General features: G+C 40.8%; 2 protein-coding genes across 5 annotated transcripts; one reads left to right on the top strand and one right to left on the bottom strand.

The window, feature by feature from the left end:
• On the top strand, positions 1-8290 carry LOC117972770 (uncharacterized). Of its 3 annotated transcripts, XM_059028404.1 has the most exons (12): positions 1-220; positions 530-600; positions 1006-1071; positions 1647-1937; positions 2168-2188; positions 2909-3160; positions 3338-3397; positions 3653-3712; positions 4123-4227; positions 4557-4622; positions 5114-5350; positions 6115-8290. In XM_059028404.1, the coding sequence occupies exons 3-12, from the start codon at positions 1035-1037 to the stop codon at positions 7407-7409; spliced, it is 2424 nt and encodes an 807-aa protein (XP_058884387.1). In that variant the 5' UTR covers positions 1-220; positions 530-600; positions 1006-1034; the 3' UTR covers positions 7410-8290. The 3 variants fall into 3 exon arrangements, with proteins under 3 accessions (XP_058884387.1, XP_034778820.1, XP_034778819.1); XM_034922928.2 differs by lacking the exon at positions 530-600 and having other exon boundaries at positions 2-220; XM_034922929.2 differs by lacking the exons at positions 530-600; positions 3338-3397.
• Positions 8291-8499: 209 nt separating this feature from the next.
• On the bottom strand, positions 8500-17907 carry LOC117972688 (spindle and centriole-associated protein 1-like). Of its 2 annotated transcripts, none has more exons than XM_059028403.1 (18): positions 17712-17907; positions 17222-17337; positions 16908-16955; positions 16360-16506; positions 15973-16060; positions 15184-15305; positions 14565-14677; positions 14302-14417; positions 13938-14090; positions 13250-13524; positions 12743-12874; positions 12104-12254; positions 11353-11556; positions 10487-11064; positions 9936-10113; positions 9552-9654; positions 9184-9259; positions 8500-8993 (listed from the first exon to the last, which is right to left on the bottom strand). In XM_059028403.1, the coding sequence occupies exons 2-18, from the start codon at positions 17318-17320 to the stop codon at positions 8940-8942; spliced, it is 2637 nt and encodes an 878-aa protein (XP_058884386.1). In that variant the 5' UTR covers positions 17321-17337; positions 17712-17907; the 3' UTR covers positions 8500-8939. The 2 variants fall into 2 exon arrangements, with proteins under 2 accessions (XP_058884386.1, XP_058884385.1); XM_059028402.1 differs by having other exon boundaries at positions 17222-17368; positions 17712-17906.
• Positions 17908-18468: the final 561 nt, after the last annotated feature.

Raw genomic sequence — 18468 nt, 5'->3', positions numbered from 1 at the left:
TATTGTCATGGTGGTATTGTTTTAATTGTCCAGCAATAAAACAGGAAGTGTGGCGACCTGGAGGTACTTTACATTGAAAACAAATACAGCACTTCCGTCCATACAGTGCCACTCCTGACAGCTCGCGGGGAGGAGGAAAACATGGAACAGGAATTATTTGGAATAATGCCACGCACTTGCTTATATAAAAAAAAGTACTCTGGATACTAACTACAAGCATGTGAGTATTCGTTTTATTGCCATCATTTTATATTTCAAACTCATTGTATTTATTTAGAATAGCTGTACAATATCCAAACTAATTCCAACAAATAGACGCATTTTAGTCGATATATTGTTCGTATGTTTCGTGGATCATGCTCAGTAGTAGATTAGACTTTTCTTTTTATATACATATAAACTAAACACGCCAGTATCGCCAATGCAGTTATAAACCGACTGGACGCGTATTTGAACTATATTTAAACACTACCCTGTGTGATTAAATATAGTTTTCTTGTTGTTGTTGTCATTTTTTTTATATAAATAGTTCTCATTCACCACCGGAGCTGAACCCCTTTCAAATGTCAGCTGCGTGTTTTTTTTTTTCTGCCAAACGAGGTAAAGTTGTAGAAATCTGTTCCCTTTCTCTAAACTGAAAGCTAATACAATGTTTATTTAAATCTTTCTTCAGTCATGAGGATGTTAATCAGTAAAAACCTTTCCCGGCCACTTGATAAATTCCTAATCCTAACCTCTGATGTTTACTTTTAGAGTTTTTAATATAACTACCCATCTCCCTTTCTCTAAACTGATGGGCAATACAATGTTTAACATCTGTTTCATTTCCACCCTAGCTGGGATGATTTGATCAGTTTCTTTACTTTAGTGGAAATGTTACTTGTGCATTCAAGAGAGGGCATTCATTTAGTCCATTTTCATTTCTATTGCATAATCGAAATTATACTTATGAACTTGCTTGCCAACGGTAATATCTGTTTCAAACTTTTGTTGCCTGTTTTTCAGCTGTAAAAGCTTGATTCAGAAGTCTTAGCATGATGGCATCCCCACCAGAAATGAACAAAACTAAAGGTAACTCTATTACTGTTTGTTTTATTTATTTATTTATTTTATATATATTATTATCCCCACTAGGACTGAACAAAAATGGTGACAAAAGGTGGAGATGTCTTCATCAGAAGTTCACCAAAACCTTGATATAAAGCATTACAACACAGAAAAACAGTTAAACAAATATGCCAGTTTTCCCGTGGACACATAATAAAGGTGTATGCCATGTGTTGCAATTTGTATGCCGTAGTATTTGTCTCGGTTAACGCCAATTATTTTCTGGGCAGTTTTTTAAAGTGAGTAATTTCCAATAAATCATATAGCCACGCCTTATGTGCAGGGAAGTAGTTGAGAATAGATGGAAATAATTAAAGATGTGTCATATATGAAGTCATCCTACTCTACTACTTGTTATGCTCCTATCAAAAACCTATAAATACCTCCAATGTTTTGATTCAAACACAGGCTCCCTTGAGAAAGATATGTACAACATATCGAAACGTTGGGCAGCTGGCTCTTTGAGCTAAAATATATATATATATAAATAATGTTTTGGAGCGCCCTATTTATTTGTCTCATCTTCAATGTGCTGGTAGATGAGGGTGTGGAGCCCCTGAAGAAACACATCCAGAACTGGCAGGACCTGCTGGTGGAGGCTCTGTACAACATCGCACCGCTGCTGGATCACATGATCGCCGCACACCTCCTCACGCAGGAGAACTACTTTGACGTGCAGGCTGAGAAGACGCCCCAGAACAAAGCCAGGAAGCTGCTGGAAGTGGTGCAGCACCAGATGGACGAAGAGAAAGCACTTCACTTCATTGAGTGTTTGAAGAAGTGCAAGGAACACTACCCTCGACTGAAGGACTGGCTGACAACAGATGCAGGTACATTTGTGTTTTAGGTTGCAGTGTAAATGACCCATGTACTCACTAGGGTCGTTCAAGCTAAATATTCTAGGAGTGTACTTGCATAAACAGTACCATTTCCCATTCCCATCCACTCTATGTTCGAGTGTAGTTGTATACATTAATAATATATTTTGGGAATAAAATATGCATTATTTCTTAGGTTCATAATATATCCTTATATTATTATTTATTTTCTTTTTCTATAGGAATCAAGCGTGGACCAACAGGTATGTTTGTATTTAAATCTCATATAAAAAGTATTGATTGTGTGGGGGCTCCCAAGTGGCGCATCCGGTAAAGGTGCTCCACGTGGAGTGCAGGATGCGCCCTATAGCCTGGATGTCACCGGTTCGAGTCCAGGCTAATCCACTGCCAACCGTGGATAAGAGTTCTCAAGGGGCGGTGCACAATTGGCCAAGCGTCGCCCGGGTGGGGAGGGCTTAGGTCAGCCAGGTGTCCTTGGCTCACCGTGCACCAGCGTCTCCTGTGGACTGGCTGGGTGCCTGCGGCCTTGCCTGTAAGCTGCCTAGAGCTGCGTTGTCCTCCAACTCTGTACCTCTGAGGTGGCTGCATGGTGGGCCTGCAGAGTGAAAAGAAGCGGTCGGCTGATGGCACACGCTTCGGAGGACAGCGTGTGTTCGTCTTCGCCACTCCCGAGTCAGCGTGGGGGTGGTAGCAGTGAGCTGAGCCTTAAATAATTGGCTATTTCAAATTGGGAGAAAAACAGGGTAAAAAATCAATTGGTGACTTCTAAATTATAAAAAAAGTATTGATTGTGTAACTAAACTGTGCTTTCACATACAATGTTTTAAAAACATGCCATACTTCTACTTCATAGTTTGTGGGTTTTCTTAATATTATCTCCCACAGAGGATGCATGTAAAGTATCACGATTCATCGATACACATCTAAAGGTTACAGCCCTGATCACTGCTGTTCCTCCACAGAACAGAAGCTCCGCAAGCAGATGAGCGAGCTGTGCCTTCGTCTCGGACACCTCGTCACCCCGATCTCCATGAGGCTCTTCTCTGGCGGGACCCTCTCCCAGTTCGAGCTGGAACAGGTGCAGGCCAGCACCACCCCCTTCCTCCAGAACAAGACCCTCCTCAGCCTCTGCCTGGCCAAGGGGGAGAAGACCTGCCTGAGCTTCTACCAGGCCTTCCACAGTGAGGACAGCATGCTGGCCAAGGATATTGACGGTAGGAGAACAGATCTCTTCACTCGTGCCTCCTTTTGTTGCACGTGACAAAGTTTGTATTATTTTTTTTTAGTTGTATTTATTAGTGCGTTTATTATTTGTGAGCATACTTGCTGTCAAAAATCATTTATCTTTTTTTTTTTTTTTTTTTAATGTATTATTATTATTATTTCCATAGAGTGTTCATCATCCTCATCTTTAAAAAACTGGGATTGCACATTTAATCCTGTCCAATCAGGTAAATGCAAATAAATAACCTTCTGGGGGGTTGTGAGGGTTTACCAAACAACCACATATCTAGACCAAAGAGGTTTTAAGAGAAATGGATGTATTGCTTCACGCATTACACTATGTTTAAATATGGCAGTCTGGTTCTAGGTAGTGATACAATATAGTGAATAAACTATTCTGTGACTCAGAAAGGCTTCTTCCTGTATATTGAGAAAATAAACACAAATGCCATCCTTCTTGTATTGCTGGTTTGTGTTTGCAGAAGCAGGTTTCCAAGCACCTACAGGCAGTCTGGACTTTTCAGTTGGACATCCTGTACCTGGTAAGAGATGGTTAATAGTGAAGTTTGTATCCACGGAGCTGTAAAAGGGGTCTCTGTATCTGCTGAGACAGAGGTTTGAAATGCTGCTCCGGTGTCTGCCTCATTCACAGTCACAGATATTGCAATATAACAAGCTGTCGCTGGGGTACCAGCATTGATGTACTCTGCTCATCCTGGTGTTAAACAAACCCCTCCTTTTAAAGCTTGCCTTTTAAAATCCCATAATAATCTAAGAACTTGACCTGGAAGTACTTACTCTATCATTGATATGGCTAGATGTAAAAACAAAATGAACAGTACTTATTATTGTATACAGTAGAAAGCAACTTTGCACCAAATGAGTTTTAAGGGTGCTTGGTGCAATATACTGTACCACATGGGTGTTTATACTGTGTATTTTGTTTTTGTAGTAGTAAGCAGACCATTTGAATCACTGCCACCTTTAACAACAGCGAGTGTGGCATCCTTATCCAGCTGCTCAACAGCAGTGGAGGAAACACACCCACTTTCTGCACGTATGTATTATATTGAAAAAATCCACTTGTTTTTATGACATCTTGTTTGCAGTCAGATTGTCCAGTTTTAAAATTCTCAGCCACGAAGCCTCTCTACCACACCACAGAGATATACATACTGTATACATGTGTCAGTATGTCTTTGATATAAGGTTGTGTGTTGATTTGGAAGATACTGGCACTGACCTGCCAGAACCTGGACCACAAGGTGTGTTGCCCTGAAATGAAACACGATTTTAAACCTCAGTATGATGGGCTGATGTTTGAATTTTAAAGGAATTGACCAGTTCGGTACACCTTTTCACCAGTTCTTTCATGTTTCACAACAGAGCTCCAGGATTTGACCCTGAAAATGGAATATGGGGGAGAGATTGAGCTTCGTCCAGAAGAGAAAGGTTGGTTTCCTCTTTATTGACATGTTCTTGAATGGCTTGTTTGAAAGAAAGATTCAGTTTACAGATGCATCATGCAGTGAGTCATTCCAAGCTTTAGTAAGGGGGCTAGACAACTGCTTCTCAGCGCTACTGTTGGTCTAAACAACGTTGCAGTTTCCATCCCTGCATTCAAAGCAGAACAAGTAAGGGTTTTCAGTATACCAGCACAATATGTTTAAGAATGCAGTGCTACTTAAAGCCACAAATAAGAGCAATTAAATCCTTACAGAAGGTACGATAATGCACTTATTTTCCTTGCTTAGACCAGCACAGTTAGTCAAAGATAGTGGATATCTGCGGACGTTCAGCTTTCCACATGGCTAACTTGAGATGCTGCCTCAATGCGGTAGTTTAAAAACAAGCTTCTGGTAGATCCATTCAAAAAAGCAGTTTTTTGTATTTCTATTGTGTGTGCTCTCCTATCCCTTGTTTATGTCTTGTGGCCCTGGCAGAGCTGATCAGGGAAGTTACCCGGCTGCTGGGTCTGGAACTGGGCTCTGGAATGACCCTGAACCTGTGTGAGCTGGGCCTGGCGCTGGGCCTGCCTCGAGGTGTGGTCAGGGAGAGCCTGTTTGAGCTGGAGAGCGCAGGGGACCTGACTCAGCTTGCAGCCATCGTGCACTGCTTCATGGAGAAAACCCAGGACCAGAACCGACTCCTGCACAAGATAGGCGCCTGCAACACCAAGAGTACGCCTTTTAACCAAAAATAAACAAATATCTTGTTTCCAAAGTAAATGTACCAAGTTCATATATACTGTGACATGCAGTTGATGTAGGCATATTTAAAGATAGCCAATAACATTTTAACACTGCTTCTAACCTTCTTGGGTTTGTTGTGAAGAGTTGCCAGTAAATACATATTTCAGTTGCAGAGGCCACACAGGGAAAGTTTTACTTACAGCTGGTTTACACATTTGTTATAACTGCGATATCAATTTACTCGCACAGTGCCAGCAAACATTTAATACAGTCAGCACTCGGATAGCCATTATCCAGATACACGTCAGTCGCGTTTTACCGCCCTTGTATTAAGAATCATTCCCCATAAATATGTAACAAATTAATGCTCTTGCCCACCAGACGCAATTTCCGATTCCGTCACCAGTTTTCTGATACAAAGCCCATCTCTTCAATGTTACAATTTATCTGAATATCTGTCACAGCCTGCATGTCTCTCTAATGCCAAATCAGTCTGTCTTATGTTGTACAGTTTCACAAAATAAAAAAATCAACATGCCCTTTTTAATACCAAATTTCCTAAATCTGTAGTTAGGATATCCTAACTCTTAAGGTAAGATGGGCATGGCAGTTACTTCTATAATGTGAAAAAGAGAGGCTCATATAATAGTAGCTATGTGCTAAAGGCTAAGCAGGTGGCCACATACAGTTGTGGACGGAATGTCAGTGTGTGGCACATGTAGAGTAAGTTGACTGTTCCACCTCTTGTGCAGGGCTGATGCTGTCAGAACGGGGGAGACTCCTACTGGCGCTGCTTCAGGAGGTGACGGCAGACATAAACAGCAGTTTCGAAGATGTCTTGCAGAAGTGCCGGCACCTCTTCCACTTTGTCATGCGGGACTGCTTTGCGGAGGTGGAGGAGGACCCCTCGGGGGCGTCCTGGACTGGCCCGCTGGCCACGGTGCGGCTGCTGAAGGAGAACGTCCTGGTGGACCGGGCTGTGATACAGGAGCTGGAGGACTGCTGGGGTGAGGAGACAGCAGAGAGCTACCAGCAGAGCCTCCGCATTCTGGCCCAGCTCCTGAGAGACCTCTTCCCTCTCCTGGACTCTGTGGAGTTTGACGGAAACCTGCAAGGGGAGATCTACCGCTGCAAGCCACGGCGACTCCACAGGGTCACAAAGTTTAAAGGACTGCCACCCAGGATTATTTACAGGGTTCTCACTCGAAAAGGGGCTCACTCCGTGAGCAAGGATGCCACTGGCTCGGTAAGCAGAACTGCGGTTACAAGGCAGTATAAAGACATTTGCCTCAAAGTGGCCAATCTGCTTGCTAAGGTTTCCACAGAGGGGAACAGTAAAGACCTCATGCAAGCCGAGATATCGGATATAATCCGGGAGATTCAGTTAACCCTTTCCAAACCAGAATTTACGTACGATTCCTTTGATGCTGGTATTAAGCTCAGGCTTCTTTCGCTGGTTGAGTTTGATCCCATCGCCTTGGATATCCCAGCCTTAATCACACTACACTGGAATACGGTCTCAATCCTTGCCAAGTACCTGAAGACCAGCGATAGGCACGCTTTCCAGTTCAACATTGAGTATGTCCGCATGCAGCAGTGCTTGGCTTCCCTTCAAGGAATATGCAGCGTCCGCGATCCAGTCACCATAGATAATGGGGTGGAAGAAGTATTTTGTTTCTTGACTTCAGGACCAGCTCTGTTTCTGGTTTGTCTGCATTGCAGGGGCTACAGAGATGGCAAATATTTTATGTGCAATGAGCCGCTCTGTTTCCAGGTATTCGGCCTGCCAGAAACTGCAATGCAAGAGGTGGAGAGCTTGGGAGGAAAGGTGTTGACTGTAGAAAAGGGGAAAATGTGGCTTCGGGAGGATTGTCAGGAGGGTTTAAAAACCAGACTGGAGGCAGTGAGTCAGAGCCACTCCACGCTGCTGCAGGAAGGCAGCTGCTGTTTTTTGGTCAAATCCTTCAGCACAGAGTGCGAGGTCAAGTTCACGTTCAAGAACAACAAAATCACAGCTACAGCAGAAAAGAACTCAGAAGTTTTATAAAGCCATGTTCTGTTACTGGATGAAAACAGAGAACATTATTCCGTTATAAAAGCCCAAGTTTCTATTGACCTCTGGAAGCACGTCCAGATCCAAAAAGTGTTGCTGTGATACTGTAAAAAAGTCTAACTTGACTCCACTGTCCACATATGGGACAACGTTAAAAAATATATATAAACTTTTTGTTTAGTTTTTCTTAAGTATTTTATATGTCAGGGTTGTACATTTATGTACAATGAGTTTATCTATCATATCCAGGGGTTCATGAACAACACAGTGCAACAGTGTTACTTCTCTGTGGAGAGCAAAACTACTGTGAAATGTTTAAGGTCACTTCTTTGTCAATGATGAAGTTGCATTGACCCGCATTGTCTTGTTACACAGTTCGGGTCAACCTCATTCTGTCCTGTACCTCCGTATGTATTAGATTTTCAAAAGCATAATCTGTTACTGGATAGTATAATGTACCAGAGTACCGGCCAAAGAGTATCATTGTCTCATGCAATGCTGCCCAAATAGTAATTTCTTGCACTTTATGAAATGCTATGAGTCTAAGTGTACTGTATATGAAATGTGTGTGTCCTGCTGGAGTTATCCTCCCATCTAAACTTTGCGGTGCTTGGTTATTTTAAAATACGATCCGGCTTGATATTTTTATTAATATTGCTGTACTAAAACTGTGTATTCAGCATGTTTAAAGCTATTTTGTATTCTCAATATTTCTTTATTTTGTTATTCATATTTTAAAAAGGCACATTTCATATTTATATATTTTAAAGTAAAAACGACAACAATAATGATGATGAACTGGAAACATTAAAAGGGGTGTTCATAAATGCAGTGCTGGTGCAAACTGTTAGAAACAGTAATAAATCTAAACGTTACGAAGGGGTGTACAGTGTGACTATTTTTTTTTGTTTGTGATTTCTTTGTATTTTATGTTGGTATATTTTTGTATAATTGTATACTATACAATCCTTAAAAAACATAAATAAATAAAAAGGGTCAACAAGGTTAACCCTGCTCACTACTAAGCACAGCACACAGACCAGACAGCTGAATATTGAGTGCAGAGTGGTTAGTGGAGGAATGGGTTACTAAATAATCCCTAATGAAAACATTCAGTATAACATGGGTTAAAAACAAAACCAACAACTTAAAATAATGGCCTTTAATACAAGTAAAAACAGTAAAATAACTATCAATTAGGTTTTCTTTCAATGTTCCTTTAAACTGCGTAAAACATCTCAACACTTAAAACTATAAAACAAAACCCCTTACCATGAATACATAACTTACAAAAGGAAGCATATAAAAAATAATATAATATAAAAATACTTTCAAGGAAATCCTCAACAAGCTTGATGACTTCATTAAGTCTCTTTTAAATTACGAGCCTGCACACCTCTTGAAGCTAGTCTTCTCTGCCTAGATGAGTAGACAATTTAATTGGACTATTCCGTTTAATGACTGAAGGCAGAAAGTCCATCCAATTTCTTTCTTTTTCAGGGACCGTGTCACTTTATTTGCTGTTCATTTAACATGAGTGGACAAAGCAAACCACCCTTCTTCTTTTAATGTATCCACCTGCAATGAACGCAATAGAATTGTAAATGAGTTATTCTTTGAAATGGACAGTTGCATCTCATCAGTGTCTTTTTAAAAGCAACAGTGTGTAAGTGGTGTTCATTACTGATATATCCCAAACACAAGCTGCATTGTATTTTATAAAACAAATGCCTACTTTTACTTGAGTTAAAATATTTGTTCCACGTACTTTTGCCCTTGTGCTGACAGGTGTTGCTCTCCCATCACTTAATGGGGAACAGCTCCTAGCAGCCTCCCCTGCAGACCTAGAAAAGCAGAAAAAAAGAACAATTCAGCCATAATGAAACAACGATCATGTATCGTGTATCATGGAACACTTTATCCCTTCGATCAGAATGTAGGAACCTGAATAAAACATCTGGAATTATTGTTTGTATTCCAGAACCCTGTGAAGTCTGTATACAATGTGCTTAAGCTGCATGAAAATACCCTTTGGTTGAAATGCAACATATTCACCAAAAGACTCCAGAATAAGTAAGTATAGAGATTTGATATTTAAAAAAAAAAGAGATTGATTAGAACTGAAGAATAACTTACCTTCTCCCGCTGGTTCTACTGACAGAGGAAGAAGGGGTTGTCCAAGCAGAGGAGTCCATATCAGGCAGTGGGATGGACACCTCAATGGTCCTTCCTCCATTTCCTAAAAAAAATAATATATATATATATATATATATATATATATATATATATATATATATATATATATATATGCTACAATACTTCTGAGAATGCTTGCTGTGATAAATAAATAGCGGCCCCTTTCATTTAAACGTTTTCAAAGTGGGGTAAATCACTGAATAAAATAGAACCCAAATAAAGACTATGTCCACTGAAATGATAAAAAGTATGAAACTAAATATTAGTTTATGTTTTGAAATATTAGTAGAGCTGATCAAATTTAAGTGTTTTTTAATCTTTTACCGGTGCTCCATCTGCCCTGTGCTGGGGGAATGGGAGAGACAGACGGTGAGGCCGCACCAGCAGCTTGCTTTTGCTGCTCAATCAGTTCCAGGAGTTTACTGCGTGCCTCGACACTCTGTCTGTTAAGCTCCGCTATACGCTGCTCCACACTGCCCGGGGATGAAGAAGGTAGAGGGCTCTAGAGAAAAAGAATTGAAAATATTACATCAAATCAAGTCAACCTCCCAAAATACTGTTTTCTGTTTGTTCTCTTTTCATTGTGCAGACTGGATTTTTCCTTTTAAAAGAAACATTAAAACATAAAATAAATAATTTAAACAGCCAGCCAACATTTTTATTGCACATCCATTTCAGCCTAGGGATTGACCTTTGACGAAGCGCCGTTGTCATTTTGTTTGTTACAACAGGTAGTAAAAACAAACAAGTCTTCTAATTCTGTAGTTACTTGTTTACATACTGTAGGTAATTTTCAGGCCAATTTTACAACAAAAATCTTAATCTTGCTTTTCTGCACTGGGAAATACAGCACTTTATCTACCATTTGAAAGTACCTTTCTGCTTATTGCATCAGTCCCAGGTTCTGTGACCGCTCCGGTCTTGTGGGTTTCAGTTGCTTGCTGCGAAGACTTCCCGGCCCCCTCTGGCTGAGCCCTGAACTGACCCAGCTGGGCTTTAATAATGGAGTTCTGCCGGGTCAGCTCTGCAATGTGGCTCATCAGCATCTCCTGTTTCTTCTCCTCATCAGCGGATACACTTCCTGGTTTCTGCTTGGCAGCCTGAAACACTGTGACACTGTGCTGGCTTCCCTGTGTTTTGGAAGGAGGACTCGCCAGAGAGTCTGGTCTGTGGAGGCCAACCTTTTGGAGGGGGTTTGCCTGGGGTAGGCTGGTGAACGAGGACGCCATGCTGCACTCCTCCAACTCATCCTCTGGATTCCCACCCTTCCACTGCTGCATTTGAAGACGAGTCTCACCCAGGCCTCTCTGCTCCTCTGCTGGGGGCCAGTTATTTGGATGTAGCTCCCCCACCAGTGGGTTCATAGCTGGCACCAGGGTCTCTGGATACAATGCGCTGTTGTTGGGTTTGCTGATGTTCAACCTTTGATTTTCTTGAAAGACGTTTCTTACAACTGAAGAAAATTCCAGAACATCCGTCATATTCAGATGTAGATTTAATTATTTGATACAAGTGTTCTCTCTATGAAAATAGACAACTTATAAAAACAATATAATCAGGGTGATAGTATTTAGCACAAATCAGGGCAATACTTATTCTGATCCAGTGCAGGTATAAGAGGTGGAGTTTCAGGATACGTAAAAATGCTATGGTAACTTGATTGTCCTAAACACATTCAGCATAATAACTGACAGTAACCAATGCACTGTAAACATTTGTGCAGGTAAAGAAGATCTCCTACCTGCTTTTGTTGGTAGCTGTGTTTGGCTGTCCCTCTGTCGCGGTGGCGACAGTAACACTGCTGGCTGGAAGAGGCGCTCGGGTAGAGGTTTGCCTGCTCCTGCCTTCAGAGGGCTGTCAATATCCCTCTCTGGATAGTCACTCGGAGCAGGGTCCAGCCTGTCCACTCCGCAATAAGGCATTCCACGTGATGCTGGTCTATGCTCTGGAAAAAGAAAAGGCTGTTTAGTCTTTTTAATTAAAGCTACCATATGTCCTGTGGAAGGCAAATGATCAATCATTTTTATTTACAAGCCCTTGAATTAAAATTGAGTTATTTATTTAATTTCTATAAACATCAGCACCTTTTTAACTAATTTTTCATTTGAAAAGGTGGTAAGCATATTAAACCTGGCTCGCTACTAAATAAGTAAGTTCATACAACTTACAAAAACATAGTTAGGGCTTCTGATTCTCGGTGTTTTATCCAGACTTTTCTACTCTCCATTAAATGTAATTGATACCTGGCAAGCCATTCGTGTATCTCAATCACAACCGAGAGGTTTTTTTTTTTGTGAAACAACTAAATCAGAAGTCTAATAAAGTGTAATAAAGTGTGTCCAGCATAAAATACTTTATTTTTCATTATAGCTTTAATAAAGATTAGTCCCGTATTAACATGCTGCGACCTCGTTTGTAAGTTCTGCTTTTAAATTAAAAATGAAAGCGTGCCCGATTTAAAAGGCCAAACGTTTCTCAGTTGTTGCATATACCTTGACTTATTGCTGCATTAGCTGGAACGCTGCTGTTCACTGGTCTAGCACTGAATCTTTCGTTGTCTGTTCGCCCCGTCAACTCATTTAGCTCCTGCTTCAATGAGATCAGCTGTTCATCTGCGACAATCATGTACTGCTGCAGCTTGGCCTGACCAGAAAAGAGATGCTCATAATATGTCACACCTGAGAAGGGCCTCACAGCCTGGAAAGTGTTACTGCACTCATAAAACTGCTGGGAGATGGCCAAGATATTGATATGGGTTCAGATTTGGGGGATTTTGTTTTTCATTTTATGAAGCAAATAGAACCATGTTTCAAGTTCATGCTTCTCATGACGTGTATATTTAATATCAGAAAAAACAGATAAGTACCACGTGTGCAATGTAATGATATTCAATTAGCTTACCTGCAATTACCAGTGGCAGATACTATAGGCAGTCAATCACGCCCTGTACATTTTTTTTTTATGTAGATTGCCAAAAAAACACCCAATTACATTTTTTATTGAACTAAAATATCTGTAGAAATGAAATACAACTACTTTTAAATATTTGTTAAACCACCTGATGCTACTGGATATCAAAGCGTGCACTGAAAGGAATTTAGATTTTTAAAAAGTCACACTTCAAGACATACCTGCATAGCTGCGTTCTCTTCTCTTACTGCAAGCACCTCTGCTGTCAGCACGTCAATAAGCGTGCGCTGCTCCTGCGACTCCTCTGCCAGTCTCTGCCTCGCCTCCGATTCACGATTCAGCTGGATCCCACTCTGTCCACGAAAAACAAACAGTCATCAAGATGGTTGGTTAGTGAGTCTCCTGCCCCTTTCAAAACCCTTTCTGACACTATACAACCAACTGGTTCCACTAAAAACTGACATTTTTAGCAAACAGCATGTTTTGCAGAAAGTAACAGATGCCCTTGCCCTATCTTTCCCATAAGTATCCAGAACACATTAAAATGAGGGAAATCATATTATGAAGTAAAAACAAGAAAGTCATGCGACTCAGAGTAGAAACCGAGTAGAAACCCCTAAACTAGAAACCATTATAATTCGTAAAATATCTAAAGATTTTTAAATAAATGGTCAAAAGTATTTATTATTGTAACAGCTTATCTGTGGTTATGCACAATGTCTTGTTACCTCCTTGAGAAGGCGCACAAGTCTGCTGAGAGTTGACACCAGCGAGACTGAGAACCCCGTTAACCCCTGAGCTCTTGGCAGTGTTGTGCACTCGTTGACCTCTCTGCCTGTCTGCTGCTCGAAGTCCTGCAGATCCAGCTCCACCTCGCCCATCATGTGGTGCAGCAGCTCCAGACTCGACTGGTTCCCGCTCAGAGAGCCCAATGCTGTGCTGTCCAACTCTGGAAGCTCAGCACGAGACCTTGAACTGGACGACGAATGTTTACTTTTTTTACCTGTAAACACACACACAGAGAAACACATTTACCTGGATATGTGTTTGTAAAAGACTGGATATGTATTTGTACAAGACTGCTTTGCAATCAGAGATACACCTAACTTTATAGGATTCCCAAAGGTACAAATAAACTCAGTATATTATTAGCATTTATGACAATATTTTGTGTGTTTCGGGTTGCCATTGCAAATGAGAATGTGTCTTCAATTGACTGACCAGGTTAAATTAACGATTTATCGGTTTATTATCCCATAATCATCATTTACTACTATTTCTGCACCTATGGATATTAGGCATGTTTAATAAAGCCACAACCATATATCTTACCTTTGGACAATCAGTTCTACTTTCACAAGCTCAGAACAACCCTGGTCAATAGAATTAGCTTCAGCCCCCTATCATAGTACCAACCTCTTTTCTGATTTTTGGGGTCAGGGTTCAGGACATGTCCAATCATTTTGGATGGCCGTGTAGACGAGGAGCCATTCAGTGGCGTGCAGCTCCCCTCTTCATTGTGACGCCTGGAGCGGACTCTCTTAACTGCAGTGGTGGCGTTCAGCGCAGCTGGACCACACAAATAAAAACAGTTACATTCATAGTCTTATGCATGGTTTATTATTACTTATTTATAAAAAAAACTCCCCCATTGTCCTCAGTAAAAAAAAAAAAGTTCTCTTGTGGTTCTTGGGATCCCTGGGAGTTGCACCAGTCTCTATGAGAAGTATGGTATAGTATTTAAAAGCAGCTCCACATAGGGTTTAGTCACTTAACCTACCCTCCTGGTTCCCCAAGGATGTAGCTGGCGTGTGAGGGGTGCAAGGTGTCTCAGGGGGGTTCTCGTTTGTGGGTCTCTCACACCGAGGAGCTTTCTCCTGTAAATAGCGACTGTACCTGGGGACAGAGATGGGCAGGGAATCAGAACTATCTAAACTGTAACAAATCTCTCTAAATGTCTGTTATACACTATCCAAAGAGTATGCTGCTAAGAATGTGGAAACATTGCCTGGAGTAGGGCTGCATTCAATCTGTCTGTCCTACCTGCTCATGTCCATGTTGGAGTTGAAGGTAACCGAGTCAGACGCATCCACTTCATCCTCACTGCGCTCGGAGTCTCTGAGATACAGGCTTTCGTCTTCGACTTCATTCAGAGCCTGAATCGCACATCAAGAGGCAAAATCAGAGGTGCGCAGAAGAACAGATTGTAGTTTCATCATTATAAATGATTTAGTCCATCCAACTTGCACTATTTCTGAATGTTTTGAGATTACTTTCATCATGTGCACGGAACTCAATCCCTTGACAAACATTTTGAAATGATCTTAAAACTTTAAAATTGTATGTACTACTCTTTCTAAAAAGGAAATGTTGAAGATGATAAGTTATTACATAAAGATGAAAAGTAGTGTCTTCTTGCTCACAAAGTGCTCAGAAGAACACACAGTACAGGGCCAACAGAACAAAGTATAAAATTCCAAACCATTTATAACATTTGGCTCTGAGGGGCACATTACAGCAAGTTAAAGCAGGTACAAACCCCGCAAAAACAGTGAGGTAAGTTTTGTATTTTCATTTACATTTTTATCTGGGTTCAGTTCTTTTTAAAATAACATTTGAATGTTGGTATTTGTTTACATTGATCAGATAAAAATGCAGATACCTGAGAATCCATGACCGACTCGCTGAGGATGGAGAGCTGGGTGGGCGGGTGTTGTTTCTGCACCACTGGCAGCACAGAGGAGTCAGGATCACAGTCCGGAGCCATGGTCACATTGGGGAAACCTAGGGACAGACAAGAAAGATAAAGGGGCTTGGCTTTATTGAGATACTGCAAGAAGAAAACTTTGAAGGTAAGCTATAACTGGACAAGCTTTATCATCTGTAACTAATTTTATAAATACAAGGTCAGGGGGTTGGGGAGTCAATTTAAGTGACGATTATGGGTTTAACAAAACACCAATGATACATATAACAATATGCAAGCTACAATGTAACATGCATGACAGTAATTTGATAACAACAAGACAACATGTTTAAAGCACCTCTGTGGCCTCAACAGAGATCTCAAAATGATGTCTAATCTCCAAGTACACCACGATATAACTATTAACCCCTATGTGAAATGACTTGTCAATATAAAGAGATATAGAGCTACTAGAGGCAAAGAGTTGCAAGACGACAGGTTAATATTACACTCTGGTGTGCTAGCTGTACTAAGAGACAATTTTCAGAATGTAATGAAGCCACAGACAGCTTTAAACCTCTGAGCTTTATAGTCTCCAGGATGTGATGACTGAAATATAATGTGAATCTAAAACTACAAGAAGAATATGTTAGTAAAGACAAATCTGATATTTCACTCCCATGCCAAGTTGCACTTCAGGTTTGCATTTCAATACACATAGTGTAGCTGGCAAAGATCTTCTAAAAAAAAAGTGGATGTGCATACCCGTCTGTCTGCGTGGTGCATCTCCAAATATATCCTTCACCACAGCCATCGCCCGGTCTGACCTCTCCAACACATCCTGCATGTGGTACTGCTCAGACAGGTGGTACACAAAACATACTACTGGTTCTTATGCAAATATTAAAAAAAACACTATTGATAGATTGCTGTATCTTGGTAACTTTGCTGTAGGTGAGATGGTCTGATTGCTGCTACACTATTGGAGCGAGATTGAACTACAAAACACAAAGTCCTGATGTATGGAAATTGCAAGGCAATGGTAAGCTTGCAACCATTTCCAGGTAATCGACTATGGGATGCATACTTGCAACAACTGGAATCAGAACAATGCTGCATATCATTACTAAGCATTACACCCCCCCACTGTACCTCTCTCATGATGGCCAGTTTCACTCTCTCCAGGGGATCTGGACTGTCCTGGCCTTGCTTCCTCAGTCTCCTCTGCAGCACCTTCTCTCTCAGCTCCCACTGTGCAACCGCTTTGTTTTTTGACTTGTGCCTCTCATGACGCTGGCTCTACAGAAAGAAAAGGGCATTATGAGATCAACGGCAGCTTGTGACAAGGGCACACTTTCACTCATTTAACTTGCTGATCTTGGTCTAAGCAACAGCCCTGCCCATAACCATGGCTGGGTTTTTCAATCAAGGCCCTATCAGATGAACTTATCCAGGAAAGGCACCCTCATCCTACTCTTATTGTTCAGGGCTTTGGAAGAAAATTGGTCACTTATACCTCAAGGAACCTATAATATACATTCGTTGTACAAGTGTGTCAACACTGATATAGCTGTAAGAGGTGTTCAATGTCCTCATTTATAGCCAGTAGAGTACAACAGAGATAATGGTTAGAAAGAGAAATGTCAGGTGTATAGGTGTACTTCTGTAGCAGTGTAGAGTGGTGTTTCAGATCTACCTACCAGTTCCTCTGGAGTTGCACGGTGTACACTCAGGTCATTAACAGTACTCTGTAAAAAATAAATAAAAAGAACACATTCTGTACAACAAATAACTTTTTATTACAAAAGCAAAATAAACAAAACATGCATGCTGTAAATTATATGTACAGGTATTGTTTTTACACTTCAAGTGTTTTTACACTTCAAGTGTTTTTACACTTCATTTTTCACAGAGAGGGGGAAATTACTTTTGATAACTGGATTTATCCAGAACACAGGCATGACTTCATCAACAAATTTGGCAGGACAATGGTCAGACACACACACATACTCACAACCCATTCCTGCTTGGATGCTGGCTTCCTCTTCACCTTGACAGCCCTCTTCCCTACCCCATGAGGGTGGTAGGAACGGTTCACTTTGAGGAAGGACATCTGTAAAAAGCTGAAGACTGGGGAGCAAATAAATGAAATGCCCTGAGCCTGCAAAATCAGCAAAGGTAGATATAGTAAGACCACAACACGGTACACTAATGTCCTCCCTATTCTGCAGTAAAATATATCGATTTTTTTCTTGTCAAATACGCAAAGTTTTACCTTTTTACTGTTGCTGTGTAATTTTGATACAAGTCGAAAACGTTCAGTTTCGTGAAAACTCAAGGCAGTTAACGTGCTCATCGTTTGGGTGTAACTAACACAGGACATACGGACACTTCCACTACATACGGTCCACATTCTGAATGAAGACCCAATAATATAAACACCGTACAACAGCGTTGCATTAACACACATTCTTGCGTTTAACTCGAAAAATGAAATGTCTTACCTGGTCGTTTATCCTTTTTAAATTATTGCGTCAATGTTGAACTGAGCCATGCATAAAATGCAGTTCTGTACAGAAAGCAACTCAACTTCTAGTTACGTGTGTATGCTGTTGTTGCCGTTTGCTTCAACTCTGCCGCTTCAGTATCTCCTGCACCCGCCAGTAGGTTAAACCGGGTTCATTTCCGCATGTTACCAGGACAACCGACGCTTAAAGTAGTTAAGGATTGTGGGAAATGTAGTTTCAAGTGTTTTGAATTCGAAAATACTTCCACTGGCCGGTTGTATAAATTCACCAATGATTCCCAGGTTCACTCCCAGTGGAACGTGTTGTGTTGATATTGGCGAGAGTAAACATGTTTGTGTTATCATAAAGCAGGCCTTGTTGATGTATTGGTTGGTTTACATTTACCAAATTGATTTAGAATTTTGCTTGTCACTGCCAAAATAAGCACGCTCCAGCTTCTGTTTGCAGCAATGCAATTCTTTATGTGTGATGCACACACAGGCACGTTGCACGTCCTCTAACACGCAATGTATAACAACAAGTTCTTGTGTTGTATGTTTGTATAATGTCAAGATATATTTTCCATGAAAACATGCCCAGAAAGCGCAAATGCTGTTTACAATGTATATGCTAAAGGAATCACGATTGGTTATGTACAAAAATGGGCGTGTCAAAACAGAATAAATTAGAACAATGTCCCAAGATGTATAGAATCATGAACAGACAATCTTTTCAATGAAAATCTTACAGTTCA

This window comes from Acipenser ruthenus, chromosome 8 (genome assembly GCF_902713425.1).
Source record: "Acipenser ruthenus chromosome 8, fAciRut3.2 maternal haplotype, whole genome shotgun sequence".
Classification (NCBI taxonomy): Eukaryota; Metazoa; Chordata; class Actinopteri; order Acipenseriformes; family Acipenseridae; genus Acipenser; species Acipenser ruthenus.
The sequence above is the reverse complement of the archived record's forward strand: the minus strand, read 5'-3'. Positions and strand labels throughout refer to the sequence as shown.